The sequence below is a fragment of the Pinus tabuliformis genome, chromosome 2_2 (assembly GCF_031772625.1).
Source record: "Pinus tabuliformis cultivar Carrire ecotype Pingquan chromosome 2_2, CPIR1, whole genome shotgun sequence".
In the NCBI taxonomy this organism is placed as follows: Eukaryota; Viridiplantae; Streptophyta; class Pinopsida; order Pinales; family Pinaceae; genus Pinus; species Pinus tabuliformis.
The window spans coordinates 452701561-452724935 of NC_142300.1; the positions used below are offsets into that span (position 1 = coordinate 452701561).

At 39.7% G+C, this 23375-nt stretch overlaps 1 protein-coding gene across 1 annotated transcript in view; it reads left to right on the forward strand.

The window, feature by feature from the left end:
* Positions 1-22098, forward strand: part of LOC149193207 (protein DMR6-LIKE OXYGENASE 1-like) — a 63315-nt gene extending 41217 nt beyond the window's left edge. The window contains exon 3 of the mRNA XM_089404807.1: positions 21623-22098. Coding sequence (XP_089260933.1) covers positions 21623-21892 — 270 coding nt within the window. The 3' untranslated portion in view covers positions 21893-22098. The remainder of the gene's footprint in view (positions 1-21622) is intronic.
* Positions 22099-23375: the final 1277 nt, after the last annotated feature.

The following is a 23375-nucleotide window of genomic DNA, read 5'->3' on the forward strand; positions in this document are numbered from 1 at the left end:
TTTGCATTATACATATGTAGAATGGGTTGACATCTTTACAAAACTGCCGACTGATGATGAAATCTGAAAGGCACGAACACTCGAACACGATAGATCCCTTTTGCGAAAAACTGGGTGTATTGCCATGGGGTCATTGACATAGAGTGGTCAACAGACCCTATTGCTACCAATCTTATTTACATATGAGCTTTGTACATAGCCTATACTATAAACTTTCCAAAAAACCCCACCATATTCTATAGATCGACAAAACATAGATATAACTTAAAAGAAACATCTACCTGCTGCTATCAGGGTCAATTTCTCCCGAAGCTTCTTCCGCAGTCGTAACCAATTCTTCAGCACCGCCCACCCCAGGTTCTGGTTCCTGTACAGCAGCAGCGTCCACAACACCTTCAGCATAAGGGACAAAAATGTCCCCAAATCTAAAAACTTCTTTTAACACCCCGATCGTTGTAGTCTCTACTTTAATTGCAATGTTCTCTACCTTTTGTTGCAGACTCAACACGTCTATGCACAGGCTCTCCCTAGTCTTTTGCAATAGTTCCATGTCTTTGCCGAGTCCCGACAACTAGGCATACAAGACCGCAATGTTCTCATTGATCTCTTTAACAATTTCCTTTACAACTTGCTTACATGAATTGTCAACCAAGCCTTATATATTCCCAGAGCAACCCGACTCTGTTCCACCACCACTTCCGTTGCATGCAGAAGCCATCTTCGTGGCGATTCTACCCTGTATTGAAAAAATCCTGTGATTTACTGTTTGCAACCAGCTGCTATAAATAATGGCCTAGTTAATTCCAACATTCGTTCTTGTCTTGTCCTTCATAAATGCGAAGCGATTATGCATCATGGCGTAGCAACTGCCCTTCATCTCCTCCACTGCCAAAACTAGCCTGGAGTGAATTGTGATGGTACCTTCCCACCCCACGAATGGAATTGTATTAAAACACCAGGTAAATAACCAAGGACGCATCACGCACCTGTCACAGCACATGACCTTCGATCTACGGCTGCCACACTTGTTCCATAATTCCTTACCAACCACCCCAGCTCCTAATGCATTGCAAAGGGCCACAAGGATTTAACCTTAATAACTGCCAATTTGATGTGCCGCAGACCCGTACACCAGCTGTACAACGTCGGCCTAGAGTATTTAATACGAGTCAGGGAATGTGACATATTTTAACAGAGTGATTGATGCGTAAGGAGCCTTGCTCCAAGGCCACCCCGACATTGGCTTATGCATCCACCATCTGGTTGTTAGCCCGAAACACTTGGAATATTTTAACTTTCAAACTTTTTCAATAGATAATTTATCCTGGTAATGATTGGAGAGACTTTAGCATCGAGCAGGTTCTCATTCTCAGAGGCCTTCAAACATTTTTGGATTACCGTCATCGAATCACCAATGATAATCAAGTTCCTGATACCATTAGCAATGCTAATATTCAAACCTTGCCAAAGAGAAAGAGCTTTTGCTTGATTGTTCGTGGCAATGCCTAGTCCCCATGCGAACTTTATTTCTGTCTTTTCTTTGAGGTTTACTATTACCCCTCCCGCTCTAGCCTCCCCGGGGTTACCTTTCGAAGCTCCATCAAAATACAGTTGGGTCTTACCGACTTTTCTTTTCCATTCAACAAATTCTTCCCATTCAGTCTAATATAGAAGGAAGGGACGACATAAGGCTTAGACAATGGGGCTTTGAGATTAGAAGAGGAGATTCTGAGCCACTCTTTTTCAGTGCTAGATAAATCCTTCATATCCAAGACTTCGAATCCCTTGGAAGATATAAGTTTGAAGAAAAGCATCATTCCTTTAATTGCTGTGGTTTCAGGATTGTGGCACTTATTATGAAAGATAGCCTGATTTCAGCAAAGCCAAATCGACCAACATAGGTATTTGGGAATTGCCATCCAGCATCGCCTTAAAAGAGAGTTTGGGGAATATGGAAATTCATTTTTCCATTGAATGAACATCTCGTTCCAATCTTCAGCAATGGGGGCGGGGGCACGAACAAGGGGTGCTAAAGCAAAGTTCTAGATATCCACAGTAAAGGGACATTGACAAAATAAATGCTTGATAGTTTCCTCCAAATTACCACATAGCACACATCGGGAGGGGCCACTAATTTTCCTTTTTCGTAAATTTTATGCCGTAAGGATTTTCTCATGAACCAATTCCCAAAAGAATATATTAATCTTAGGTAGCCCATCACCGTTCCAAATTTTTCCCCATATTTTATAGATTTGCCACCCATCCAAGCACAACTATCTAGTTTGCTTGTAATGATTGGGGCAAACCATTTTAGACTATTGGTCAAGGAATGCCAATGCTTCAATAGGTGATTGGGCAGGTCCAGAGCAATGTTTTAAAACACCGACTTGGCCGAGGGTCGACTCTGACTCCGACTCCGACTTGGTATCGACTCGGCCGGCTCAATTTCAATGACTCGGTTGTTGTAAAAATTACATTAAATATTTTTTTATTTATAAAGAAACATAATTTTAAAGATTTTCATTCATGTTTCTATTAGAAGAAAAGGTCTTCTAATAGAGCCCTAGACGCAGATCTTAATGGAGACTTAGCCGCTGTAATAAGATGCCCTAGCCGTAGTCCTAAAGGGAGGAAGATCTAGCCTTACCCTACCCACAGTAAGGAAGAGATAAAGCCACAGATTTAAGGGTGCCCTAGCCACAGTCTAAGGAGGCCTATCTAGCAGCAAGGAAGAGGCCCTAATAGCAGTCTTAAAGGTGCTCTAATCCGCAATCCTGGAGGAGACTAAAACGCAGTCTAGAGAGACCTAATCCAAGGTCTTCCATACGCTGTCAAGAGGCTCCTATACGCTGGCAGAAAAGGCCTTATATGCAGGTTAGAATGATGCCCTAGCTGCCCTAGATGCAGCCATTGTTTCTTCTAAAGTGCTTTGGAGTCCCCCACACTCAGCAAATAATAACCCAACCAGGTTGATACAGACTCGACCGAGCCGGCCGAACCGGTTACTTGGCCGGGTTGATTTTTTTAGGCGTGGCTCAGACCAACTCCGTCGAGTCGGTTCCGAGTCGGCCGTTTTTTAAAACAATGTTCTAGAGGCAACCATTCGCACCACAGACCCTGATCATCCCAACAAGAAATATCCACTAGATAAGAAAACCCATGCGTAACCATCCAGCGTGAGAATTCTGGATCGAGATTCGACGAGCAATCAGTCCAGAGGTGGATGCGTTTCCCATTCCCTGGCTGCCAGCCAAGATGATTCAGAATGAGAAATGACGAAGCTTTGCACAATCTCCAAATTTTTGAACCTTTACCTTCCCATAATTCTCCTTCCGGTTTGATAAGTCGATTTTTGTGGAAGTATTTTCTTGTAAAGGCCTTTTTCCACCACTCGTTGGAGTTTGAGAGAAGCCTCCAAACTAGTTTTTCCCTCAGAGCCAGATTCATAAGTTCTGGATCCTTGATTGCTAATCTGCCCATGTTCTTAGGTTGTTTTACCAAGTTCTAGTTGACAAGATGGAATTTGTGATCGTTGCCCTTGCCCCCTTGCCATAAAAATTTCTAATTAGCCTGCTTATTTGTTGGTTAATGTATGATGGTGCTAAAAGACCAACACCCAAGTACACCGAGAGAGAGGAGAGAACAAATTTTATGAGGATAACTCTCCCGACCAAGTTGAGCCATCTTACTCCCTAGGAATGCACTCTTTTCCTTATTTTCTGGAGAACAATCTCCCAGTCTTCCCCAGTTGCCTGCTTAAAGGAGATGGGAATCCCAAGATAGTTGAAGGAGGTCCTATGAACATCCACAGGGAAGCCCAGCAAGTGAGAAATTTCCTTCACCATCACCACTAGACAATTCCAACCAATCAATTGACATTTCAGTTTGTTTATCAATCCCCCAGATAGGAGAAGATACCAATCCAAAATCTTTTTGAATCTTGATGCAATCGTCAGGGAGGCTCCTTTGATCAGAAGGGTGTCATCAGCAAATTGAGAGTGATTTATTTCCCGAACATTCCTTGCAATACTTAGACCAAGGAGAGAACCGGCCAACCGCTCAGATTCTAGCATACGACTCAAGGCTTCAACCATGATAATATAAAGAAGAGGCGACAGAGGACAACCTTGCCGAAGGCCTCTAGAGGCAGCAAAGAAGGGGGCCGGACGACCATTTATCAATGGAGCAATCCAAGGGGAGCCAATACAAGCGTTAATCCATAAAATGAATTCATTGCTAAAGCCTAACTTTTCCATAACAAGAAAAAGAAAGGAGTGATTTACGGTCGAATGCATTTGCCATATCCAATTTGATAATCATTCCAACTTCTTTACTAGAGTGCATTGCCTCTTGAACTAGAATGATGTTATCGAGAATGTTCCGATGCTGCATGAAGCCACCTTGATGATGCTGCATGAAGCCACCTTGATTCTCTGAGATAAGTGGAAGGAAGCAGAGGCTTTATTCTGTTGGCAATGATTTTCGTCAAGATTTTATAAGAAGAATTGCACAGCGAAATAGGTCGGAATCTAGAGAAGGAGGTGGGATTGGCCTCTTTTGGAATCAGGGCTAGAAAGGATGAATTGGTGCTTCCCCCGAGCTTCTTTTTGACTCTGCTATAATTCAACATTTTAATAAGATCATTTTTTATGGTGTTCCAGAATATTCAATAAAAACAAATAGAGAATCCATCTGGGCTTGGTACCTTCTCAGGTTCCAAGGTCCATATTGCACTTCGAACTTCTTCTTCCATAATTTCACCTGTAAGAGCATGATTGGCTAGAGGGGAGATGACTTGAGGCATTGCCTAAAGAAACTTGAAGGCACTGCCTAAAGGAATATTGTCTTTATTGAGAAGAGATTTGAAAAAATTATAGGCCTCCATTTTAATTTTTACAAAGGAGCTAACTTTTTGCCTTCCCTCGGGCTTTATCTCCCTTATTTTGTTCCTATTCTCTCGGGCCATCGCCTATTTGTGGAAGAAGGAAGTGTTGGAGTCCTCGACTTTCAACCAAAGACTGCGAGATTTAAGCCTCCACAAATTTTCTTCTTGCCTACTAAGGTTAAATATCTGAGAGGAAAGGTCCTTTTCCTTTTGGATGTGTTTTTCTTCAATTTGAGCTTCCTCCATCATCTTATAATGCTCTTCTAGTTCTTGAACTTTGTCTCTCCTTTTTTTCCCTGGGGGTTGGTAATTCTCTTTCAGCCACTTCCTCAACTCTTTTTTGACATTCTTTAGCTTAGTTTCCCAAACATAACTAGGGAGCCCTGGACTTGGCAGAACCAGGTCCACCTTACCAGATTCCCAACCTCTTCAGATTGGCACCAGTCTGCATTGAATTTAAAGGGCAGTGGTCCAAGATTTTCAGTCTTCTCCATTGTGATCATGATGGGTCGATGATCCAAGTCTCCCTGAGCTTCAATAGTCGAGGAGCAGTCCAAGCCTTTGAGGAGCCAACTATTGTGCAACAGGAAGCGATCCAGGCGAGAAACAATAAAGTGGTCCCCAAACCGTCTATTAGACCATGTATATTTCCCAGTCTTAGGCTTGATATCAATCAAATCCCATCGCTCTATTGTTTCCTCCATTCTATCTCTGAATGGATCCCTATTTGAAGTCCCTCCTCTTTTCTCTATCATATTTAAAATTGTGTTGAAGTCCCCTCCCATTATACTGTTAATGTGGTGGTTCCTCTCATTTAGAGCTTCTAATGAATCCCAAAATTCAACCTTTTCGCTGTATAGAATTGGACCATAAATATTTATGAAGGGAATTCTTTCCCCTGAATCTCTTTCCTCCAGGAGAGCCATAACCCAGGACTTCATCTTTATTTCTTCAACCAAGGTGAAGTTCTTGTTTGACCAAAATATGTCGAGCCCTCCTGAGGCTCCCCCTGAAGACTGAACTGGCCCAGAGTTTTCTCTGCAAAAATTTCCAACTGCTTTTAGAGCCTCTGCTTCTTCTAGATTTATTTCTTGGAGAAACACCACCAGTGGAGATTCTTGTTTGATTATGTCTCTCACTGCTAGGATTTTAGTAGGTTTTCCTAGCCCCCTTATGTTCCAGGATATTACTTTCATTACTTATGAATGGAGGGGGAGAGACCACCATCCTTTCCTTCTTTGTTTATCCATTTCCCTTTAAGAATTTCTGAGATTACTGGTTGATTCCCAAAATTTTTGTTTAGTTCTGCTTCTCTTTCTCTTTGTTCCCTCTTGTTTGGCCTCCCTTTTTTCTTCGAGGGGTCAGTTTCTTGACTGTTACATTCGTCAGCCCAAGATAAGTTTTGAGACATATTCCGGGTGACAACTCTTTCTGAATCCTTGAGCAGACTACCAGGAATGGAGCTTGGGACGTCAGGGGCAGGAGCAATCTTCGGAGGGGTGACTTCACCTCCGCCTTCCTTTGGGTTACTTTCCGCTACTATTTCTCCTTCTTCAATTACCAGAACCTCCTCCACGCTTGTCCTTTGAAGGGGAGCTTCCATTTCCATTTCATCGTCACTTAACACTTTGAAGGGGTTCGAGGAGGACGGAGCAGTGTTGTTGGCCACAGGGCCTCGAGACTTTGGCATCAGTCCTTTTCCTTTCGGAGCTCTTTTTGGTTTTTGCCATTGCTCCTCCTGAGTTGTCGGAGCATCCATACTTTTATCTTTCCCAGCTTTGTCGTAGTCTCTGGCAAAATGACCATAATCGTGGCAGTGTTTGCATTTGAATGGAATTTGTTCATAGTCCAGAACTTGTCTGTGCTTCCATTCTCCTAGATTTAGGTTAATTTCAGCCAACAGACCCTTCTCCAAATCTACTTCTACACATATTTTGGCACAGGCAAATTGGGAGCCTTTGGGTTCAGACTTGTCCAAGTATTTCCCAACTCCATTACCAATAGCCTGGAGACAATCATCACTCCAGCATGAGATTGGAAGGCGTAGAAGCTTGACCCATACTAGAATAGCAGTAGGAATGTCCTCGTCTGGATTGAAGTCAAGGGTCCATTTGTTCAAATACATCCCTTCTGGAGCCAAAGAAATATGGCCCATTTCAGAATACTACATCTTTGTCCTCTTTTAATTCAAATAAAAAGATGAAGAACCCATTGCCTACCGCAGAGAGAGCTATCTCGCCCTTCATCATAGGATTCCAAGTTTTCCTTATCCAAACTTCCATCGATCTGGGGGAAGGCCACATACCCGTGAATTTACCAATCAACGCTCTCTCGACATAAGCAAGGCAAGTTCGACACGCCCTGTCTGGCAAGGACACATTCTTAACCTCTTCATTTCGCTTGACGAACTTGGACGCAACAATTGAAGGACGTGCACGCTTAGGAATGGAGGCCACCAGAGATTGGAAGGCGACATCAATGGAGGAGTTAGGCAAGGGAGGGTGCCCCCTTCGCAGAGGCCATGGGAGCAGTCAACTGATCACAGTTCAAACCAGGGATCACTCACCACATCTCTCGTTTGTCCCAGTCCATAATTTTTGATATTGTTGATCCATCATTTTACCGATAGTTGTTTGGATTTTTGATTTACTGATTTTGATTGGGTTGGCAGTGTTGTTGATAAGAAAAAATTTGGCTCCATAAAATGTTTGATGGCCTATTGGATTTGACCATGATACTTTGTAATGATCAAAGCGGTATGAAGATTGTTAGAGAACTTGGTTTTTCATGGAAGGTTGAAGCACATTATGATTTACGATATAATGTAGATGGCAGCTAAGAAGCTACAATAGATCTCCACTAATGAACAAATAGTTGATGTGAGCCAATCTTGAGTACTTCCGAGACAAGCTTGGGCTTCTTGTTAACTCCTCCTAGTTTGAGAGGGAGTGAGCATGGACACCTATTTTTTCCGTGTGTTATGTACTGTGACTGATTAGGATTAACACCCTAAGTCAAGTACATTGACCCGAATAGGGAGAATGGTAGATTGGATAAGCATTAAGGACTAACATTCTTGTGTCATGTGTTGTGACCGATTAGGATTAACACCCTAAGTCAAGTACATTGACTTGATTTAAGAATGGTCTGGTGGATCGACATTTTCTTACGTCAAGTACTGTGACATCGAATTAGGAAATGGTCTTGTGGAGGACATACTCTAAGGAACCTAGGTGGAGTATGTGCCTCAGAGAGGCGGTTGTGTGGTGTCTTGTTGAATGCCTCCCAACATTGTGCTATGATCTAGTGGAGAGATAGAGCTTACTTGTCAAGGCCTTGGTAATTTGACAATGTTGGTCATGATGATGTTTATAACGATGCTTATCAATTTGGATCCTTTCTTATAAAAGTCTTCAACTTGAGAATATCCCAATGAGTCATTATGAATACCTCCCTAGTTAAGAGGCAATGTTAAAATTGTAACTATGGTCGGTCTTCATAATGCATAATTTATCATTGATGTATTAATTTAAGCATGTTCTTCATGCTAGAGTAAAATATAATTTATTTGAGTCAAAAGGGAAAATTATTTTTGTAATGTCCCATTTGGACAATTTAAAAGAAAAGAAAATTTTTTTTTATGTGTCTTTTGGTTAGATTCCAAGTGCTAAGTTGGCCCTCCAAATGACAAATCGTCTCAGCCTTTAGAGGCACCTTTTTAGACATGGAAACCACTATATATTGGCATTATTACTCCACCATTTGAAACTCATTTGAATCATCTATTTAGAGGAGAAATTGCAAGCTACCTAAGGCAATATTCTTCAAAACAAAGTGAGCTTACTAAGGCATATGCTTCTGTGGTATCTAAGCTTTCTGTGGAACATATACTTTTGTGGTATGCGAGCTTTCTATGGCACAAATACTTTTGTCGTATTCGAGCTTTCTATGGCACTATACTTCTATGGAAAGCGAGCTACCTGAGACACTGTTTCTTGTATGGTTATGTGAGTTTTTTATGCACTCTATCTCTCTGGGATGTGGCATATAAGGACAAGCACGTGGCATCTTGAGATTAGACCTTTTGAATATCTTGTGTGGACAGAGATGTGGCAGAGTTTGGGCTATTGGTGGAGGGATGACTTGGCATTTGGGAAAGCAGTTGTTTAATGGTTAGTTTCACTTGGATATCTCTCTCTTTGACTATGACTCTATAAGGAATGGATTTCTAGGTTTTCCCTTGTGGGTTTTTCCCTAGCGGTTGACCTAATTTTTGGTGTCTCTTGTCTCTTGTGCACTGTGGTCTTTATGTTCTCATACTTGAATGGTTAACTTGATATTTTCTTGATGAATAATTAAAGAAAAGCTAAAAGGGAACAATAATATCTTCACAAGTAATTATCAAGATTAGAAATTCTAGCTTGTACTCAAATTTCAACACGGCGGTGACTACTGTAAGTGATTTTGGCTACAATAGGTCTATGGTTGGGTGAAAAATTGATTTCCCGCCTTCAGTTGCCCTTTTTCTGCATTGCAAATAAGATGCTCTGAGTTGAGCGTTGTGAAATTAAAGAATTTCTTAGTGGAAATTGATATGTAGCTCTAAATGATGTTGCATTGTTGTGTAATGCTAGTGCATGAACTTTTTGAATGTAATTCATGAGTGCTTATGTTTCTTTTTATGAATTTTTTGTCATATATCTAAGGGCTAAATGCTTGAAATTTTCTATTTACTATTTATGGAGTGCATTATGGGTTTAATGGCTCCAAATCACAGCATGGAATGCCCTATTTCTTGTGTAGAAATGAGAGGTTGATTCCCTGATTATTTTCCTATGGAATGTGTTATTCCTTTGTTTACTCTGAGCCTGCAAATTGTCTAAATATCTGTGTGGAAAGGAAAAAAAGAAAAAGAAAGACAATCTCTGATAAAAAGAAATTGAAAGCCTATGTTAACACAATTTGGCCATCAATCCTTATTCTCTAATCTGCAAGCTCAGGAGGGATAACCATGTTTTCATATATAAATATGTAATTTATATCTTTTGCAGGCTGTAGACCGAGATGGGCCGAGGTAGTGAAAAATCTCAAGGGGGTATAGCCTTGTTCTCATATATAAAATATGTAATATACATATTTTATAGGTCGTAGTCTAGTATGGGCTGAGACTACTAAAAGATCAGGAGGGTTAGCTAGTCGAGCCACCAACATACTTGCATATGTTATGGCTTTGGAGGCTCGGGCAAGGGCTTTGTATACATACATATATAAGTTCCGATTTTTACAACGTGCGGGAGTTGAAAACCTAATTCTCGAAGGAAATATGGGTTGTTGGATGTCTTGAGGAGCCTCCACTGTTGGATGAACCTTGGAAGCATTACCCCAGAGGTTCAAAGGGAAGCTCTGCTTGGAACTTCCGGGATTTAATTCTTGGGATGACATGGCTTGTGGCCCTGTTTGATTTGTGAAACCTTGCAATGACGCAATGACCCCAAAACCGTGTGCAATGTGAACAATGCAAGGGAAAGGGGTTGGAGATCTATTGGGACCAGACCGCATCACCTCGACGATTAGAGATCGTGACGTCAACTCAACATATAGAATCTGTGACATCACCCTGATGCCCCCTACCCTGACGCTTTCCTGTAGTGCTTAGTGCAGTCTTGCCGAGATTTTATCCCTGGGAGTATGTGGAACTCGTGGGCTCGATGGAATGGTGTAGATGCTAAGTGGGGCATGCAAGTCATGTAATAACCAACGGGGCAAAGCATATGTGTATGCGCACCTTTACCATGTAGATGCTCCACAGAACCCCAACATATTCTAGCAATGGTGCAAGGAGAGAAAATCCCCAAGATTATGTGGCAGGAGTGGGCCCCTCCAATATGTTTGGGCACAATATGTTAGCAATGGTGGAAAGCCACGAGGCATTGTATTATGGGTATACGTGAATACGGTAATCCTTGTCACCCCGATGATTTCAACCGAAGTCATCCCAGAGTTTTATAAAGGAACTTGGAGGGAAACTTCCAGGATTTTATCCCGAGGACGATGTGTCCTTGAGGGCCCCGGCTTGAATATAACATTGAATGAGGGTTAGGCCGAGGGTCATAACATATAGCTATGTATATGTTATATATATAATAGCCTTGTGGAACGAGGATCCTATGGGTATTGACCGTCATGAACAGGTCAACATTAGACATGTGGGCTGTGGTTTTGATGTCCACGTGGAAGCTACGTTGGTGCCACATGGCAGGCCATAATGACTTGGCAGAAGTTAATAAGACAAATCTTTAAATGGCTATACCTTTTGATCTGCTAGTATATCAAGGCAAAATTTATATTAATGGAAAGGTCTCGACGAGACAAACGCAACGATGCTATCCATTTTAAGTTTTGAATAATTTAATAAAGATTGAAACTTTAGACCCGATCTCCATGACTGGAACCTTGGAGGTCAGGCCAACTTCGTAACTGCCCTTTCTCTACCTTAATAAGGACTAGGGATAATGGGGGTCATGTTACTATCGTAACTCATCTAGTTTTGAGAACATTGATGTAGACCATTCAACAATGTGAAACATTGGGCGTAGTATGTTTATAAGCACCGATAGTATAACAAGATGCAATGTTATGTTGCTTATCATGAACACATGTAACTATCATTCAACATATAACAAATTACAATGATAGTAACCACAATGTCATGTAGTGGGATCAAAGCGAATGTGCAGTGCCAAACTATTGATCGTCTTAGGAGTAATAGTACTTGGAATTGCAAGTAAGAATGTAATCATTTCATCTTTCGAAAAAATCATTGCAACAATGTGTTAGAATTCCACACACCCGGAAATTACTCTAGCAATTAGATCAATGCATAATACACAAGAATTTATGCCCAATATGATTTTTTATTAGTCCATTTACAAGAGAATCCATGGGGCTCCCTAGTATAGTGTGCCCAAAATACAATGTCTTTCCTTTGACTAAATTACCTAGGGTTGAGGCCAATTCCTTTAGGTCCTCTTCTGCCTAAACAAATATTATGGCAATCTTTTGCCCATAAAAACACAAACAATAATTTACATAACAGGAAATTATCAAAACCTTGCTGCTATAGTTCCTTAAACCCTACATCAAACCCTCAACCAGCTCAACAGTTCCTTGGCTAGCTCAACAACTTATTATTTGATGTTTTAGCCCTCACTGCCAGCTGTTCCAGCCTCTAAGCAACTTGCACAAATACCCCTGCGGCCTATTCAGTCTCGCTGCTAGCCCTAACCAAGCTTGTGGCTACTTCACCAGCCTGCGGCCCCTTCTTGCAACCAGTCACTACAGGATCTCAACCTTCCTGTAGATTCCTTTTGATTGCTCCTTTAGCTACTGTGTAGCTTATCTAGGTCTGCAGTCTCCTCCTTATGGCTGCGACCTTCTTTAACTTCCAAAACTAGACCCTATTCAACCAATAGACCTCAAATAGCTAATCCTTCGTTGCGTCTTAGTTCCCTTCAAGTTGTGGCCTCTTCTAGTCCTTCAAAACCTGATGTCGACTCACTCTTGTGGCTAGGGCACACCTGCAACTCCTTTTGTTGCGTTTATTCCTGCCACATCACTTATCTTGAATGGACTTATCCAAAGGTTGTCCCACTTCTTGCGCATGCTGGGTTTTTCTCTTCCTTTGCCCCATAAGAGTACTCGATCATTGGGTTTGAATGCTTTGTGCCGACTATGTTTAAAGGCGACTTTCATTTTATCATGACTATGACCAATTTGGTCAAAAGCTTTCTTTCTATTTTCATCATTTTCAATTATTTGATCGATTTGGGATTGTATGGCATTTTGTTGATCGGGGAAAGATTTTAGGCATTCAGGGATGGGTAACTACATTTGGATAGGTAATTTGGCCTCGGAAACATAGACTAATTGGAATGGGCTAAAACTAGTGGAAGCCTTTACAGTTGTTCGGTCAGCCATAGGGCATACTTGATCTTGCTATCCCAATCCTTCTTATTGTTGCCAATGGTTCTTTTGATAATTTTTATGAGGTTTTTGTTGCTTGACTCAACCTGCCCATATCCTTGTGGGTAATAGTTAAAAGAATGTGATAAGATTATGCCGTACTTGTTACATAGGGATGTTAGAGCCATGAAGTCAAAAGCTTTGGTATTATTTGTGACAATTTTGGTGGGAGCACCAAACCTGGTAATAATTTTATCCTCAAGGAAATCCACAACTACCTGGTCAGTTGCCTTCTCGGTTGGTATCGCTTCAACCCACTTGGTGAAGTAGTCAGTCGTTGTGAGGATCCATCTAATCCTCTTACTAGAATTGTCTTTGAATTCACCGATAAAATCTAAACCCCACTATTGGAAAGGTGCATCGATAGCAACGCTTTTCAATGGCATAGCTGCAAGGTGCTGCTTCCTAGCGAATAGTTGGCAAGGTTGGCATCATTTTACAAAGTTGAGCGTGTCAGTGAAAATGGTAGGCCAGTAATAACTTGTCCTCAAAATCTTATGAGCAGTGGTTCGGACAACGTAATGTCCATAGCAAAAACTAGCATGGAATTCGTTCATCAATATTTCAGGCTCTTCCTTGCTAACGCATCAGAGGATCACCCTATCAAGACTCATCCATCCAAGGCCATCTTGGGTCAAGTAAAACTTAGACGCTTTTAGTCTCAAAGCCCTTCTCTTGTGATCAACGAGGTCGGGGGGGGGGGAATAGATTGCATAAATAATAAACAATGTCTGTGTGCCAATCATCGTTCTCGAGTTCAGTGGATGTAGCACATCACTGCTCCTCCTCTCCTTCTTTAATGGCTTCGTTGTTACTTTTGGTAAGAATTTCTCCGAAGCCTTGCCCCTTGATGACCTTCTTGGGGAGGATATCGAGGTCATATTCTTGGATTTTGGATACCCATTCCCCCCTAGGCCCAAGACAATTAGATTGTGGTACCACATCCCTCACGACGGGGTAAGGGACATATGCATATATCAATTGTTGTTCCCTACATAAGCCTTGAAGTACTTACGGGATTTTGCAAGAGTGTATGCTTGTTTTTCAGTGATAGTATATCTTGTCTCAGCATCCTTGAGAGGCTTACTCATGAAGGCTACAGGTCTCTCCCCTCCTTCATCATCCTTTTGCATGAGGATGCCAACGATAGTATCCTTGGATGCGAAGGAGTATATGATAAAATCCTTGGTGTAATCAGTGCTGATGAGGACTGGAGTAGAGGCAATTCTTTCCTTAATTTCTTCGAAGGCCCTATTTGTTGTTTGGTTCCATAAGTAGGGAGTATCCTTCTTTAGGAGGTTTTTCATAGGTTTGATGATTTCAGCAAAATTTGTCACAAATCTTCTTACAAAGTTTATTTCGCTGAAAAAAGATCTTAAAGCGCTTTGGTCCTTAGGAGGGGTGATGCTTTTGATGGCTTTAATTTTTTCAGGGTCAATGCTAATCCCATCCTTAGAGATCACGTGCCCTAATAGTTTACTTTTGTCAACACTGAATATCGAGTTCTTAGGATTCAGGGAGATGTTGTATTGCCTACATTTCTCAAATACCTTTCTCAGGTGTTTGCAATGATCATGCCTCTCTTTAGAGGCGACAGTCAAATAATCTTTGTAGATCTCCATGATATTTCCAATGAGGAAGCAAAATCCATGGCCCTTTGGAAGGTGAATCCAACATTGAGGAGGCCAAACGTCCTCCTAAGATATATGTATGTTCCCCATGGTGTGGTGAAGGCAGTTTTCAGGCGTTCTTCTTTTACGATGACTTGGTTATACCACGAAAGACCATCAAGGAATGACATCATTTGGGATCCCGTTATTCTTTGCAAAAGATTTTCCATATTGGGAAAGGGGTAATTGTCCTTTAAATACACACGATTGAGATCCCTAAAGTCGATACACATCTTGATGTTACTAGTCATTTTGCAGGTGACCACTGCATTAGAGATCCAAGATGAATGTCGTATAGGGGCAATTATTCCTGCACTGACCATTCTTTGAAGCTCTTCCTTGACCAAAGACACAAGCTTGGGGTTTATTCTTATTAGTTTTTGCTTAACAAGCTTGGTACCCTCCTTGAAAGGAATGGTATGTTGGATGACCTCAGGCCTATAAGCTTTCAAATCATCACAAGACCAAGCAAACATATCCTTTGTTATGAAACCAGCTCACAAAAAGATAGAAAAGATAGATCAACGCCTTAGAAATAAGCCTCTTCGAGGGGGCAACCTCCTTTACATTACACAAATGAACAATTCTTCGATGATACAAATGACAAGATCTCCTTTCTATATATAGGAGTCTAAGTTGCAGGAAACGTGGGCAGGGGGTCCGTTTCCCCAGGGGAAACGAAACGAAACTCGTTTCCCCGTACCGTACGGCTTGGAAACGCGTTTCCGGCCGTACGGCCACGTTTCCCGAAACGGAAACGTGGCCGTACGGCCGGAAACGCGTTTCCAGGCCGTACGTGCCACGTTTCCCCAAAAAACACTTGTTTTTTAATTTTTTTTTTTTAATTTGTTTTTAAATTTTTTTAGGGTTTCCAGGTAGTTCTAGAAACCTATTCTAAAGTTATAAAAGAGCAGCTTGGCTCATTCTCTCATCACACTATTCAGCAAGTCATTTCTCTTGGAGACTGGCAGTTGTTTCAGCTAGGGTGTTTTGAGCAGTGAGCAAAGTAGATTTCAGCAGCAGGAGAAAGAGATTTCAGCAGCAAGAGAAAGAGATTTCAGCAGGAGATTTCAGTAGCAGCAGATTTGGCTCAGCTGCAACCATATTTCTCTTCTCTTTTCTGGCGTTTTGGGGTAGTCTCAGCCATAGATATAATAATAATAATAATAATAATTTGCACATATATATAATAATAATTTTTAAATATTTTTAATATATATATATATATATATATTATATATATATTCGCGTTTCCCCGTTTCCAAAATTTGGGGAGTTCGCGTTTCGTTTCGCTTCCCGTTTCGGAAACTCGTTTCCGTTTCCCCGTTTCGTGCAACTTAGATAGGAGTCTAAGGGGTCATAATATAATCAGAGCCGACATAACAATAATAATGTAAGGGCACAATAATAACAATAGTGGGCTTCTATGGGGATTACATGGGTACAACAATATAATAAGGAAGTTGTACTAATAACAATAAGGGGTTACACTAGTAGTATAGGGGCCTAACATGCCAGTCTCCTTCAAAAAGTGTTGTCCTCAACACTTGAGTAGTTCTTGATGATTTTGTATAAAATTCTTGTCCTCCCATGTGGAATCTTCAGCAGGTAAGTTCTTCCACTTAATGAGATACTCTGAAATTGATCGATTTCGTAGCTGTCGGGTTCTTGTTTCTGTGACTGCTGCAGGTTCCAATATGATTTTTCCTTCCTCTTCAAGTTCTGGCCATATTGTTTGAATTGGGATCTTTTGCAAATTTTGAATGAGTGGCCACATTCCTTCGTCCTTCTTCCATTCATCCCTTGTTTCGTTTATCCAATCTAGTTGGATAATAGAAATGGCGCACAAAAGTGCTTCCATATCCTCATCCTTTCTTGAGAGTGCATTTGCCACGACATTTTTCTTCCCTTTTTTGTAGATGATTTCAAAGTCATAACCCAACAATTTCTCGAGCTCATTCCTTTCTTCTTTGGATAAGTTTTCCCGATTTTGACCATTTGAGGAGAGGTTTTGGATCCAAGGTTGAGGTCTAACGTGTTAGGTGATTCTTGGTCATCATTTTTAGTGATAGTAACATCATTCCTATCAAAGTGTTGTTCGTTTACCAAATCTTTACTTTTCCTATCGGGATCTTCATGGTCTTGAAGGAAATTGGCTATGTCTTGATCATCTTCAAAAATAGGCCAATGTTCCTCATAGTCAGGGATGGAGGGTCAGTGGATTGTGTCAACTATACACTTCCCTCTCTTGGTATATCACTGCGAATGATTGAGGATGTGGATGCAGCTATGGCTAGGGCATTGGCCATGTCATTGAGACATCGATCAAGGGCCATGAAGTGTAGCTCTTTAAAGCCTTTGATCATGCTAATGATTATTTCCCTATAAGGTTTCAAATTTTCATCCTTTGTTTCAAAGGTCCCCCTTATTTGTGAGATAACAAGGTCAGAGTCTCCAATTATGATTAATTGTTGAATCTCCCTTGATCGGGCCGCCTCAAGTCCTAATAGGAGGGCCTCATACTCAACGATGTTATTGGTGCAAGTGAATTGGAGTCTCAAAGAAAATAACAAGTACTCCTCAGAAGGGGATATGATGACAATGCTAGCCCCTGATCCAGCCCTAGAGTGTGCTCCATCAAAATACATTACCCATAGCCCAAGGAAGGGAGGTCTTGATATGCTCATTTTTGAAAATCCTCCATTCCCCAAGTTTATTATTCTCTTCTTCTAAGTCATTATCAGATTCTTGAGAGGTAGCAATCATTGGGGCAGAGAATTCTTGTCTAGGGATGGATACATAGGAGTTTTCTTTCCAAGGGAGGTATATAGTGGAACTATCCTCATTGATGGACAAGTTAAGATCTTCAATGAGTTGTTTTGATAGAATCATGCCCCATGTTGGATTTGTTTCGATAATGATAATGTTTATAGAGAATTATTTCTCGGGATATGTATGGAAAAAGGTCCTTCTACCTTCTACCAGCCCACATACCTTAAATTCTTCATAGTTTAGAATCATCCTGCCCAGGCACTTCTTCGATAAGGTGATCCCAAGATTTTTCATAATACTCAAGGGCATGATATGGATAGGGCTCATGGAGTTTAGGATGCAATTTCTCAAAGTGTGCTCGTTTATTCCTAGAGTTACATAGAAAGGGTCAGTCATGCTTAGAATCAACCTTAGGGGAATTCTTGTAGTGGGGTCAGGAGGTTCCTTTGCCTTATTGCTGATTTCTTGCAACATGATTCCTTTGTGAGGGGGTATACCTTCACTTGAGAGGGGAGGCTCATCTTCGATTTGTAGCATATTGATGGAATTGTGCCTCATGGCTTGGTCAAGGTCAAACATCATGTTTTGAGCTTGGAAGAGACTAGAGGGGTTTTTATTTTGGACATCAAAGACTAACTTCCCTTTGAAGGCATTGAGGTAAGCGACCATGGCTACTTCCTTTGGGGGAGACATTTCTTGAGGGATAGAATGGATAATCATATTGAATCTTTGGTTGAACTCAACAATGGTTTCATCCTCTCTTCTTTCACTAGACAAGAGGCCTTTGTATATTTGGACCATGTCCTTTTTGGGAAACCACCTTTTTCTAAAGGTTTGGACAAATCCCTCCCATGTAGAGATGGAAGATGAAGGAAGGTTAAAATACCAATCTCGAGCATTTCCTATCAAGGTCGTAGCAAAGGCAATCATTCAATTATACTCATTATATAATTCATCACATGTTCGATATTCAAATTTCATAAGATGTTCTTGGGGTCTTCTTCTCTTGTGAACACATGGCTTTTGGGGTCTTCGGGTACCACACAAAAGAGAGCCCCAGTCATAGAGGAAAGGTCTAGAGGTCTAAAGATCTTGTGTTTTTTCCTCAACTGATTGAACTTTTTGTTAAAAAATGGAATATGGGGTTCATCATCTCTTCTTCGATGGTAAGTCATTATCTCAGGATTTTCCATCTAGGAAAGAGAATGTGGAGTCGCTAGAGGAATGCTTTATAGATGTCGTCAATGAATCAATTCCTCAATGGTTCACTAGCGAGGTAGACCTTCTTCGTCCAACAACGACACCAAAATGCTACCGCTCAAACTAGCAAGGGTCATAAAAGGTATTCCTAAAGGGCAACTGCTAGATGAAAGGGCAACGATGGAGGCTTAGCCCACTGTCACCTCATCTAAGACTTCTTACTCTTTACAGACTTTCACCGATGGGAGGAGACTCAATATATATAGAAGGTCACTTGTAAAGGATAAATGGACCAATGGATATGAAGTGATCCTTATAATCCTTTTCCTAGAAGGGGTTTTAAGAATAGAGCTTTCTTGCTTGTCAAGCAAGGTATGAAGATTTTTAGGAGATTGGATTCCTTCATGATTCACTGGAGTCTATGAGCTTCCAAGTTATGTTATAGGAAACATGCCCCCCTTTAGTTGTGTTTTTGTATCGGAACGCTGAAACTTGACTGAAACATGTTTCTGATTATCTTTCCTTTTCATCCTTTTACTTAAATTTTTAACTTTACCATTAATTGTTTTAGGATGTTTGAGAGTGGTTCCAATCTCATCGGACTTCACATGGGGAAAGTAGAATTTCATATCCCATTCTAAATTCAACAAACTTAATAGTTTTTTAGGATTTCAAGTTTGGTAGGATTGTATCATTTTCATTAGATTCTATCATGTATGCGGTATGGAATTGACAGTTAATCAAGAGCACCAAGCCTTTTATATACCTTGAGGTTAGTGATATTTTTTGTTGGACTCCACTGTCGTTTCCTTAGCAAAAATGTACCCTTCACTCAAACCAAAATCATTGTTTAGGCATGCTAAACTTTTTGTACCATATTTTAAATCTTAAATTAGGTAGTTTCATCAAAATTGGGTGGTGTTGAATGATGGTCCTAGAGGATTGAGGTAGAGGAAAAATGGGATACTAATGATGAGGACCCCAATATAAGTGATGGTGGAACATTGCTTGTCATTTAAATGTTCTTGCTCATTTATTCATAATGATTTTTTTCCAAGTTTAAATATAATGTGCTATATCACATATCCCTGTTTCCAAATTTTCTGGGGGGTCACATTTCCAATGCATTCCCATTTCAAAAACATGTCCCTGTTTCCCTCCATCATGCAACTTAGCTTCCAAGGGGCAATATTGGAAGCTTAATCCAACCTATCACTCTCTTTAAGACCAAGTGTCACCTTACACATCTTGAACAAGTCCTCAAGTGCACAAAATCAATAGCATATGAAGTAGACAAAACTCTTTCTAGGGTTCAAGTGGTTCTCCCAAGCAACCTAGAATATTACATCCAACAACCTCAAGAAGGTCAAACACATTTCCTAGGTAATCTTCAGCTGAAATCGAGCTCCCTCTTACATAGAGTAATCTCAACAACAACAACTCTTATACCAGGTAGAAATTTCTGCATTATAGAGTTTTATTGCAAAATAGAAATTTCACCTTGTTACCTCCCTAGATGTACTAGGAAGGACTTGCAGTAAGCCAACAAATTTGAACAAGGCACTTGTTCAAATTTCAAGTTCAGAAGCCTTGCAAGACAATTTTGCCCTTTCTTTTGGTTTTCTTCTCTATGCAATTTCCATACCCCCATGGAGGAATTGTAATAAATGATGTTAACATGATGAACTTATGTAAAAGACTTAGCTCCCTAGGACTTAGTTATTAGGGAAGTTACTGTAGGGTATTTTTTTAACCTGGTTAATTTTTTTTTTTTAGTGATTGATATTTTCCTAAGTTTTTTCATTCATACCTCCAAAGTTGGAGTACATCCTAATGGCTAGGCCTTAGTGGTATTGTCTAAGTCTAAAGTCAATGTATATTACCTTGCTACTCATTATCCAGAGCCTTACAGAATTGCATTGGCTTTTCTAGGTTTTTTTTTTTCCTTAAATTCTCACAAACAAGAATTTTCCTTGTAAAATTTATGTAATAAAAAAAGGTTTTACTAGGAGGTGTCATATGCCTTGGGGGTACTCATTTTCTAACTAGGAGCACCCACTTACTTTAGTTCTCCTTTTTTGAGAAAAAGTTATTAATTTTTCGTCATGAAAATCAGTTATTCATTAAAAAAGGTGAATAAATTAGCTTCTTATTTTTAAGGAAACATGTTTTTAGTTGTCTCTAATCTCACTAATACTCAGTCAATTAGTAATGAGCTATAGACAAGTTAGGGGGTGTATAAATAATCTAAACAAGTGGGGATCATTGAATCTTAAAGGAGGATGGCAAGACCTACATCCATTTCTCCAGGAAAATATAGGACATCTTAGAGGTGGTGCACCATTCTACCTTTGGGTCCTCTTGACATACAATTGATCAAGTTTGATTATGCTTATTTTTACTTTGCTGTTGGAGTTTAGCTTGACACTATTTTGAAATCTTGAAATTATGCCCAATTTAGGCCAAATTCCGGGAAGATATAGGACATCTTAGAGGTGGTGCACCATTCTACCTTTTGGGCACTCTTGACTTACAATTCATCAAGCTATATCATGCTTATTTGTACTTTTCTGTTCGAGTTTAGTTCGGCACTACTTTGGAATCTTGAAATTATGCCCCGTTTAGGCTCAACTCTATATTGAAATAAATAAATTTTATGTCACAAATGCACATGAGAAAATGCTTCATATATCTATAAAATTCCAGTCAACTGTAGTATTTTTTTATGTGGTTACTTTCCTTTCATTGGAATGACTGGGTCGAGAGGGCAAGAAACCATGCCACTTTTGGTCGTAGTTCTCCAATCCAACAAATCTGGCATTGCTAAGGACCAAAAATAAGAAAACTTGTTGATCTTGTAATTGAAATGGTTTGCAGCAATTTTAAAGATACGCCGTCTTTGTTAACAAAATAGTGTGTTTTCTATTTACTAGAGAAGCAAGAAGAAACAAGCTTTAATTACACCGTGTTTAAGGTGCCTTGGGTGTCGTGTTTTGCTCTAAAAGGTTAAAAAACTAGAAACAAGTTCACCAAATCAAAATAAAGTTTTTTTGAGATATTTTCTGTTGTGCAGGTTTGGAGCAATGACAAATATGAGAGTGTCGAACATAGGGTAGTGGTCAATGACAAGAGGGAAAGGTTCTCTATTCCATTATTTTTTAATCCTTCGCAGCATGTGATGTTGGGACCTGTACCTGAGCTGGTGAATGAGGAAAATCCTCCCAGATATAAAGAATTCAACTGGGGGAAGTTCTATAAGAGGAGGGGAGAAAGCAATTTCAAGCACTTGGGTACAGAAAATCTTCAAATACATCATTTTTATATTTCACCAAATTCTTCATAAATAGATCCTTATCTAACTCTGTATAATTGTAGCTATCTAATTTACCTTGTCCATTTAAAATAAGCAGTTCTTACTGCTGTGTAGTTTTAGCAAAGCTCTTATAATTTCATCATAAATAGGTTATCTCACTTGATTAAATAGAGTTTTGTACCTGGAATCTATTATTTTCTCTTCTTCAACTAATACATAATAAGTTGTTTGCCACATTGATGATGACATGAGAAGTTTATGATTAAGTTTTTCGTCAACTTGTTTTTTAATGGTTTTGATGTGCAAATAACTGGAAAGAGTTTATATGCATGACTATTGATTTGACAAATTTCTGATAAGTGATACCAATCCTAGAGTGTGGGTCTTAACTACGTGACATGCACTGCAAGACAGGATCACACTCGAGATTTCTCATTTCTTTTTGTTATGCACTTTTTTGAGTATGTAATAAAGGCCTAAATGTTAACAAAACCCATTCTGCATATTAGGTCACATATTAAGGGATTACGGAATGCTTAGTATTTAGTTTAGTACTAATAAGCTCCACGTGTGATCACGAGGAAATGCATGTTCTCCTCTATGTCATCATTAGTAATACATGTTCACCTATTCCGCTTTACATATAAGTCATTGTATGTAGTTAGGGGATGTATGGAATATATTATTCCATTTGATTGGGAGGTTGGTTTCTCAAACTCAGTTGGAGAGTGTCTTCTAATAGTGTCTTCTTCTTAGATAGGGTTGATAATAAAAAATCTTCTTTGTTTGCCCCCCAAAAAAGGAATTTTGATCAATGTATGTTATCTATCTTCCTAAGTATGTATTAAAGGTCTTTTTTATAAATTAAGAATTATAGTCTATTTTCTTGAAAGGTTTCTTTCAAAAAATAGTGATATAAAGATAAACATAATATAATTCTTAATGTCCAACAAATGATTATGCAAGTAAGTCAATGCTACTATTGAGTACAATTGCTGATACAAAGCAAGAGTGCAAAAACATCTCCTATATGAAGCAAGATATATAATGCTTTGTTAGAGACCTAATTCTCAGGGATGGACTTAAATATGCAAATAAAAATATAATGCTTTGTTAGAGACCTAATTCTCAGGGATGGACTTAAATATGTAAATTAAAAAATTCATATCTAAATATTTAAAATAGAAAAAGACCTTGGATTTGGAATCCCAAAGAATCCAAAAATCCAAAGAATCCAAAGCAAGATATACAATGCCTTTTTAGACACCTAATTCTTAAAAATTGGATTAAATATGTAAATAAAAAAATCACATGAATTTTTTTTTCATATGTAAATATGTAAAATAGGAAAATACCTTAGAATTGGGATCCCAAAGGTCACCATTCTACTTGTAATTTCAAAGGTCACCATTCTAATTGTATATTATAATATTCACCTTAAGAGCTCAGGTCCCAGGTTTTTTCCCTGCTCAGTAACTCCTCTGCTATATGCCCGGCTCTGCCATTGCATAGT